The sequence below is a fragment of the Oryctolagus cuniculus genome, chromosome 1, assembly GCF_964237555.1.
Source record: "Oryctolagus cuniculus chromosome 1, mOryCun1.1, whole genome shotgun sequence".
Lineage (NCBI taxonomy): Eukaryota > Metazoa > Chordata > Mammalia > Lagomorpha > Leporidae > Oryctolagus > Oryctolagus cuniculus.
In genome coordinates this window covers 6,269,318-6,278,075 of record NC_091432.1, presented here as the reverse complement: position 1 = coordinate 6,278,075, position 8,758 = coordinate 6,269,318, and the positions used below count along the sequence as shown (strand labels likewise).

At 65.2% G+C, this 8,758-nt stretch overlaps 1 protein-coding gene across 3 annotated transcripts; it reads left to right on the top strand.

Annotated features, from left to right (window-relative positions):
- Nucleotides 1-103: 103 nt before the first annotated feature.
- Nucleotides 104-4,404, top strand: TIGD3 (tigger transposable element derived 3). 3 transcript variants are annotated; one of them, XM_051831438.2, is made up of 3 exons: nt 104-1,079; nt 1,162-1,217; nt 1,431-4,404. In XM_051831438.2, the coding sequence occupies exon 3, from the start codon at nt 2,691-2,693 to the stop codon at nt 4,092-4,094; it is 1,404 nt and encodes a 467-aa protein (XP_051687398.2). In that variant the 5' UTR covers nt 104-1,079; nt 1,162-1,217; nt 1,431-2,690; the 3' UTR covers nt 4,095-4,404. The 3 variants fall into 3 exon arrangements, with proteins under 3 accessions (XP_051687398.2, XP_051687399.2, XP_008250018.3); XM_051831439.2 differs by having other exon boundaries at nt 104-1,949; nt 2,676-4,404; XM_008251796.4 differs by having other exon boundaries at nt 104-1,949; nt 2,504-4,404.
- The last annotated feature ends 4,354 nt before the right edge of the window (nt 4,405-8,758 follow it).

The window sequence follows — 8,758 nt, the reverse complement described above, 5'->3', positions numbered from 1 at the left end:
GTGGGATCCTGACTCCTCCCTAGGACGGCTTTTCTGTTCTGAAGCACGGCGTCTTCCTGCCGTTTGTTGTTGAATTCGGTGTGAGAAGCGTCCATGAAGTTGGCTCTTCTGGGTACGACACGTCCTTGCTAGAGAGAACAATCAGCTGTTCCCATCCGTACAAAACCCGGCTAAGGAGAACGCAGCCTTCTGTTGGTCTGGTTGCTTTGGAGGACGCTTCTGCCGGCGCTGCCCGCAGGTGGACGCGGTGGCAGGCTGCCAGCATTGACCTGTGGTCCCGGGTGGACGCGGTGGCAGGCTGCCAGCATTGACCCTGGGGTCCCAGGTGCCCGCAGGTGGACGCGGTGGCAGGCTGCCAGCATTGACCTGCGGTCCCAGGTGGACACGGTGGCAGGCTGCCAGCATTGACCTGGGGTCCTGGGTGCCCGCAGGTGGACGCGGTGGCAGGCTGCCAGCATTGACCCTGGGGTCCCAGGTGCCCGCAGGTGGACGCGGTGGCAGGCTGCCAGCATTGACCTGTGGTCCCGGGTGGACGCGGTGGCAGGCTGCCAGCATTGACCCTGGGGTCCCAGGTGCCCGCAGGTGGACGCAGTGGCAGGCTGCCAGCATTGACCTGCGGTCCTAGGTGGACACGGTGGCAGGCTGCCAGCATTGACCTGGGGTCCTGGGTGCCCGCAGGTAGACGCGGTGGCAGGCTGCCAGCATTGACCTGGGATCCTGGGTGCCCGCAGGTAGACGCGGTGGCAGGCTGCCAGCATTGACCTGTGGTCCCGGGTGCCCGCAGGTGGACGCGGTGGCAGGCTGCCAGCATTGACCTGTGGTCCCGGGTGGACGCGGTGGCAGGCTGCCAGCATTGACCCTGGGGTCCCAGGTGCCCGCAGGTGGACGCGGTGGCAGGCTGCCAGCATTGACCCTGCGGTCACAGGGGGCCCAGAGCAGTTGCTGACCTCACACGGGGAGCACGGAGGGAGTTGAGGCCAAGTAGGGAGGGCCGGGGAGGAGCAGCCTGGCCGTGGCCGTGGCCAGTCCCGATCGCCTGCACAGCCTGCCGGCCTTTCCCAAGTCACGTGGTGCACAAGGTGGGCTTCCCGGCCCCGACCCCCAAACGTGGGGGGGGGGGGCGTGTGTCACAGTTCTTAAGCTTTTGTTTTCCCTCCCCAGGGAAGAGTGGAATGACAGCCACGGGACATGCCGCAGGCGGGGCCCTGGGCCGGGAGGTAGGCGGGATGGCGCAGCTGCCCTGTGGCTAAGGGCTGGGGACCCGGCAGGCTGGGTGTGCGGGCTGGCAAGGGAACGGGTGAGTTTGGGGTCCGGATCTCGTGGCCGCTGGGCAGGTGTCCCTGGCTCAGACCGAGGCCCGTGCTGTCCATGCTGACTGGTTTTTGTGTAGCTTCAGCCTGCGTCCATTTTCTGCCTTCATCATTTTCCAGAAACAACTCCGTGGGGGCCAGTGGCCCTGATTGGTAGATGAGGAAACCGAGCCTGGCCTAGGGTCACGGCCAGCGGCCAGCGAGGCCCTGGGACGCCCAGCAGCCCCCGGCCCGAGGGCTGTGCCCTGGGAACTCCCGCCGGCTCCTGGCTCCGCCCCGCCCCTACGCGCGGAGGCCCCGCCCCTCAGGGCCCCGATGACCCGCCACTTCCGCGGCGTCCAATGAGGCTTGGCTGGGGGCGGGACGGGGCGCTACTGACGGCCAATCTGGCCGGGCCGGGGCGTGGTTGCGGCGGGTGGCAGCACAGCGGTCTTCCCAGCCGGGGGAGAGCCTGGCGCAGGCGGCATGCGCGGGGCCCTGCTGTGCGCGTGCCCGCCGCCCCCAGCCCTCGCAGCCCCTCGGCTCGCTCCGCCCTCCGAGTCGTGGCTCCCGTCCCTCTTCGGCTCCGTTGTTGCCGCACGGACAGGGCTCTAGACCCGGGCTGGGGGCAGGGGCAGGAGCGCGGGACGAGCGCCTGAGGTGGGTGCGGAGCGCGAGGCCGGGCGGGCCGGCGGGCGGGCGCCTGGGTCTGCCCTGCCGTAGGACTCCGGGTGTAGGTGGGAAGAGGCGGCTCAGGGAGCGGAGCCCGCCTCCCGGCCGGCCTGCGTGCTGGGCGCTCGTCCCCGCGCCCTGGGACTCCACCCAGGCCACCAGTGCCTCCGCCAGGGACACCCCGCCCCTGTCGCTGCCCGCAGCCTCCTCGCCCCCCTCGCCCTTTGTGGCCTGGGCACCTGCTGCCGCCCTCTCACTCCCCCTGCAGGCTTGACCCCTGCCCGACCCTGTCCCCCGCAGGACTCAGCACCAAATGAGACTCCCACAGGCCCCAGCAGTCCCCTGTGTGGTCGGCACACCTGTCACCTCAACTCTGTTCACGCACCCCGCCCCTGCTGCCGCTCCCCCAAATCTCCACCTGACCCAGCCCGGGCCATCCCTGTCTCCCTCCTGGACCCTCCCCCCACCCCGATCGTCCCCTCCACCTGCCCCACTAGCCCCAGCGCCTCCTCCCCATAATCCTTTGTTGTCTGTCTCTGCAGCTGTCCCCTGGCGCTATTCACCCCTCTCCTCCTGGCTCTGTGCTGTGTTCCGTGGGGTCAGGGCGCACCTGCTCCTCAGCCGGCCTGACCTGGCCCCGCCCGGTCTCCTGCACACCTGCCCCTCCCTCCTGCCTCCCCCTGCACACCCCTCCCTTCCCCCGCCCCCACGCAGGTGCGGGGAGAATCCATGGAGCTGGGCGGCAGGAAGAAGCTGCACGCGCTGTCCCTGGCCGAGAAGATCCAGGTGCTGGAGCTCCTGCGCGAGTCCAAGCTGTCGCAGTCGGAGGTGGCGCGGCGCTTCCGGGTCTCGCAGCCGCAGATCTCGCGCATCTGCAAGAACAAGGAGAAGCTGCTGGCCGACTGGTGCAGCGGCACCGCCAACCGGCAGCGCAAGCGCAAGCGGGAGTCCAAGTACAGCGGCGTCGACGAGGCCCTGCTCTGCTGGTACCGCCTCGCGCGCGCCGGGGCCTGCGACGTCACGGGGCCCGCGCTGCTGCACAAGGCCAAGCAGCTGGCCGACATCATGGGCCAGGACTTCGTGCCCAGCGTCGGCTGGCTGGTCCGCTGGAGACGCCGCAACAACGTGGGCCCGGGGCCCCGCCCCGCGCTCGCCCCGCCGCCCCCAGGGCTCCCGGCCCAGCCCCAGCCACCTGTGGCCCTTGAAGACTTCTGCCCGGAGGACGTGTTCGGCTGCGCCGCGGTGCCCTTGCTGTACCGGGCGGTGCCCGGCGGAGCCGGCGCCTGCGACCGAGTGCAGGTGGTGCTGTGCGCCAACAGCCGGGGCAGCGAGAAGCGGCGGGTGTGGGCGGGGGGGCGCCAGGCTGCCCCGGCCTGCTTCTCCGAGGTCCGCGGCGAGGCGCTGCCTGCCTCCTACCACCCTGGGCTGGGCGTCCCCTGGGCGCAGTGGTTGGCACGGTTCGACCGGGACATGGGGCTGCAGGGGCGGCACGTGGCCCTACTGCTGGCGGCCCCGGTGGCGGACGCGGTGGCGGGCTCTTGTGGGCTGCACCACGTGAGGCTCCTGCCTCTCTCGGCCTCGGGCTCCACGCTCGCCCTGCCCTGCTCGGTGGTCCGGGCCTTTAAGGCCCGGTACCGGTGCCGTCTGCTGGGCAAGCTGGCCGCCGTCCGGAGCAGCGAGGCCGGCCTCTCGCTGGGCCAGGCCGCGGCGCGCATCACGGTGCTGGACGCGCTGCACATGGCGGCGGCGGCCTGGGCCCGGGTGCCTCCGCAGCTCATCTGGGGCAGCTTCGTCCAGGAAGGGCTGGCTCCCTGCAAAACGGCCCCGGCCCCCAGCAGGGCCTGCGAGATGCCCCCGGTCCCCGGCGGGCTGAGCCCCGAGGAGTTTTCCCGCTTTGTGGACCTGGAAGGTGAGGATCCAGGGCCTGGAGTGTGCAAAGAGGAGGCGGTCGCCGAGGAGGAGGAGGGGGCGGGGGCGGGGGCGGAGGCCCGGGAGCCCCCGCCCACCAAGGCGGACGCGCTCCAGGCCCTGCGCACACTGAGGCGGTGGTTGGAGTGCAATGGCACCGGCCCCGAGCTCCTGGACCAGTTCTACGGCTGCGAGGAGGGGGTGGAGCGGCTCTGCTGCCTGTGAGGCGCCCGCAGCCCCCCACCCCCCCACTCCTGTTTCCCATGGAAACGCCCTCCCCAGACGCTGGGGGCGCCTCGCCCCTTGTGGAAGGTGCAGGAGAGACCCCCGAAGCTCGTTCGGAACCCTGAGTTGAGGAGCCCAAAGCTGCGGCGTTCGGGGTTGGAGGCCGGGTCATGTGGCTTCTAAACCCCCGTTGGAAAGTTCTAGAGCCTTAGAGGGGCCGGGCCTTGGGAAGGTGGAATTTGGGCTTTACAGACAGGCCGACCCCTTGAAGCCTGCTCTGCGTCTGGGAATAAAGTTTGTATTAAAAGAGGCCAGGGTGTCGTTTCCGTGGGGGAAGGGGGGGACTTCAGATACGCAGAATCGGTGCAGGAGTCGCCGTGGGCAGCAGGGACCCTCTTCCAGGGTTCTGGCAGCGAGGGCTCTCGGGGGAGCGGGCGCTGCTCGGCGGCTGCCCTGGTGAACGTGAACCTGAGGACAGACAGACCCCGGTGCCGTCCCTGGCAGCCGGCACGTCTGCTCATTTCACTCCTGAATGGCGTGTCTGGTTGCGGTGGGGTCAGGCCAGGCACGGGTCAGGGTGCAGGAAGGAGCTGGACCTTACGCCTCCCCTCCTCCGTTCATGTCGCAGCCTCCCAGGTGACACGGTTACGAAGACGGCACCTGGGCCAGGCAGGACAATGCCAGGGCTGTGACACAGGCTTCCGGGAAGTGCCACGGCCCTTAGAGCCTGCAGAGACTCCTGGCAGGGCTGAACTTGAGCTGATGAGAGGTGGGAAGGACGCTGTGGGTCAAGGGGCGGCAGACCCAGAGGCCCACAGGAGAGAAGGAGCCCGGGGGGTGGGGTGGGGGGAGGTCCCGTCAGGGCAGGGGGACGTGGGGAGCCAGGGGTCTCGGCCTCCAGCTAAACTGGGGCTCCAGGACCAGAGCAGCTGGCGACCCCACCCTCCGGGCGCCTTCCCAGGACACAGCTGTTACGTGGCCCACACCTGACCAGGGCGCCTGCCGCGGAAAATGTGTTTATCCTGGCAGGTGTCCTGTGCCTCTTTGGCCTGCGTCCAGCCGGTGCGGCCTGACCCTCCCGCACCAGGAGTCCACGCTTGCCTTAGTGCCCCTGGGGAAACCCGGCCCCTGGTTCCTCAGGCTGCAAGTTTAGGTTCAATAACAGGTCCTGGGCAGGGAGGGCACAGGCAGGAGCAGCCAGGCGTGGGTGTGTGCGTGTGCGTGTGCGTGTGGCAGCCGGCAGGGTCTGGAAGGGACGGGGCTCTGGGTCAGCTCCTGAACGGTCTGTTTAAAGGCGCGAGACGCTGTTACGTTCTCACCCTGGCCGCGCAGCGCCGTCGAGTGCGATGCTCCGGTGGCCAGGCTGCAGCTTCTGTGTCAGTCCTGGAAGGAGGAAGGGTCAGTAGCCCACCAAGCCGGGGGGGGGGGGGGGGCGGGGGCGGCTCCGAAGGGGCTCAGGAAAGGCAGGAGCGGGCGCTCCTGGGAGTTCTGGAAAGATCAGGGAGACAGTGAGGGTAAAGGCAGAGCCTGCAGTGGGTGGGTGGGCGCACGCTGGGGATGCCTGGACAGGACCCGGGTGTGGACACAGGCGGACTCTGCTGGGGAGAGCTCCTCACCCCGGTGCCCTTCCAGGCTGCACCACAGGCAAATCCGTGGCCGGGCCTGGTGGCCTGGTGTGTGGTGCATGGCCAGGGGCGTGGTGTTCTGGAGGGGGGTCCAGCGGAGGCAGCTGTGCGCAGAGCTTCCCCAGGGACCTTCTTCCTGGGCACCTCTGGAGACCTCCTATGGGGCCTGAGACCCTCTCCCTGCCCGGGAGAGGCCTGGCATTCAGGTTCCCCACCCCCACTGCCCTGTGCGCCCCCCGCCCCCACCCAGCGCTGGTGCAGACAGCATGACCCGAGAACCACGGACAGCTTGGGCCCAGAACCAACCATGGACAGCTCGACCCGAGAGCCAAGAGCCGCGGCCTGCCTGGTGCGTGTGTGCAGGGTGTGGCACTCAGCTAAAGCCTTTTCCGTCGCTGCTGGTTTGGTCCATTGGCAACACCAGGCAGAGTGGCAATAACAACTCATTTTTCAATGCATGTATTTACTTTCAGTCTGTTGCTGAAGAGATGTTGTGAGATGAACAAATGAGCAAATCATCGTCCATCTGCTGCTTCATTCCCCAAGTGCCCACAGCGGTCAGGGCCGGGCCAGGGGCCTGGAGCTCCATCCGGGTCTCCGCAGTGGGTGGCACAGACCTGCTATCTCGGCAGGAAGCCGGATGGGAAGCGGAGCCGGGACTCGAACCAGCGCTCCAACATGGGATGCAGGCGTCACCGCTGCACCACGCTCCCACCGGGACTCCCTGGGACACACGCCCGCTGCCCGCAGCTTCTGCTCTAGAATCCTGAGCCACCAAACCTTTCCCCCAAGAGTCCCTTTTTCCCACCCTGTTTGCATCTACATTGTTTTCCGAATCACCCCAGTTCCAACGCAGCTCTTTTGAAAATACTGCAGCCAGTATGGGGCAGGGAGGAGAGCAGAGAGGGAGGAGGAAGAGGTGGTGGGGAAGCTGCTTCGGTCGCCAGGCCCAGGACAGGCCACAGAGGCCACGCGGGCAGTCCCAGGCAGTTTCTGAGAGGGTTGGGGAGGGGACAGAGAAGGCGAGCGAGGCTCCTAGGCAGCCAGGATGGAGAGACACAGTCGCTGCGGCAGCCAGGAGGGCAGCTGTGACGTCACACGAGACCCGGTCCTCAGGCTCTTCAAGCAAATCGATATTTATTTATAAAGTATCGCTATCACCAGGCACTGTTTGAAACTACATTTATGATGAGCCGGCGCCGTGGCTCAATAGGGTAATCCTCCACCTTGCGGCGCCGGCACACCGGGTTCTAGTCCCGGTCGGGGCGCCGGATTCTGTCCCGGTTGCCCCTCTTCCAGGCCAGCTCTCTGCTATGGCCAGGGAGTGCAGTGGAGGATGGCCCAGGTGCTTGGGCCCTGCACCCCATGGGAGACCAGGAAAAAGCACCTGGATCCTGGCTCCTGCCATCGGATCAGCGCGCTGCGCCGGCTGCAGCGGCGGCCATTGGAGGGTGAACCAACGGCAAGGGAAGACCTGTCTCTCTCTCTCACTGTCCACTCTGCCTATCAAAAAATAAAAAAAAATAAAAAAAAATAAAAAAAAAGAAACTACATTTATGGCCGGCGCCGCGGCTCACTAGGCTAATCCTCCACCTAGCGGCGCCGGCACACCGGGTTCTAGTCCCGGTCAGGGTGCCAGATTCTGTCCCGGTTGCCCCTCTTCCAGGCCAGCTCTCTGCTGTGGCCAGGGAGTGCAGTGGAGGATGGCCCAAGTGCTTGGGCCCTGCACCCCATGGGAGACCAGGAAAAGCACCTGGCTCCTGCCTTCGGATCAGCACAGTGCGCTGGCCGCGGCAGCCACTGGAGGGTGAATCAACGGCAAAAGGAAGACCTTTCTCTCTGTCTCTCTCTCACTGTCCACTCTGCCTGTCCAAAAAAAAAAAAAAAACTACATTTATAAATTCTAAAGATTCATTTATGTTAAAGACAGAGTTAGAGAGAGACAGAGTTTCATCCCCTAAATGACCATAGCCAAGGCTGGGCCAGGTTGAAGCCAGGAGCTCCATCGGGGTCTCCCACGTGGGTGCAGGGGCCCAAGCACTTGGCCCATCTTCCACTGCTTTCCCAAGTAAACCAGCAGGGATCTGGATGGGAAGTGGAGCAGCTGGGACTTGAACCGGTGCCCCTATGGGATGCCAGCACCGGAGACGGCGGCCTTACCGAGCCCCACACGCTTGCTGCTAAGCTGTTATCTTCTGTCATTTTGAGCTACTCTTGCATGATGGTTTCGGTTTGCATTTCTCTGATGATCGGTGACGGTGAGCACCTGGTGGCCATTTCTATCTTTGGGAAAATGTTTTAGTCCTTCGCTCATTTTTTTTTTTAAGATGATTTATTTATTTATTTAAAAGGCAGACTGATGGGGGTGGGGGGAGAGAGAGGTCTTCTATCTGCTGGTTTACTCTCCCAAATGCCCACAACCACTGGCCAATGCCAGGAGCCAGGAACTCTGTCCAGGTCCCTCACGTGGGTGCAGGGGCCCAAGCACTTGGGCCGTCATCTGCTGCCTCCCAGGGTGCATCAGCAGGGAGCCGGACGGAAGCTGTGCAGTGGGGACTCGAACCTGCACTCCGACGTGGGATGCAGGCATCACAAACAGCTTAACCAGGTGCTGCACAACACCCCCTTCGCTCGTTTTAAAATCGATTTTGCTTTTTTTGCTCTTAAGTTATCTGAGGTTACTATTCGTTGGACATAATCTGAAAAACTTGAAGATCCTGATTTCTTTAGAAAAAATACTTGTTGGGGTCGGCGCCGTGGCCCGGCAGTAGGTTAATCCTCAGCGTGAAGCGCCGGCATCCCATCTGGGCGCTGGTTCAAGTCCCAGCTGCTCCTCTTCCAATCTAGCTCCCTGCTAATGCACCTGGGAAGGCAGTGGAGGATGGCCCAAGCGCTTGGGCCCTGCACCCGCGTGGGAGACCCAGAAGCTCCTGGCTCCTGGCTTCGGATTGCACAGCTCTAGCCGCTGCGGCCATCTGGGGAGTGAACCAACAGAAGGAAGACGTTTCTCTCTGTCTCTCCCTCTCACTGTAACTCTAC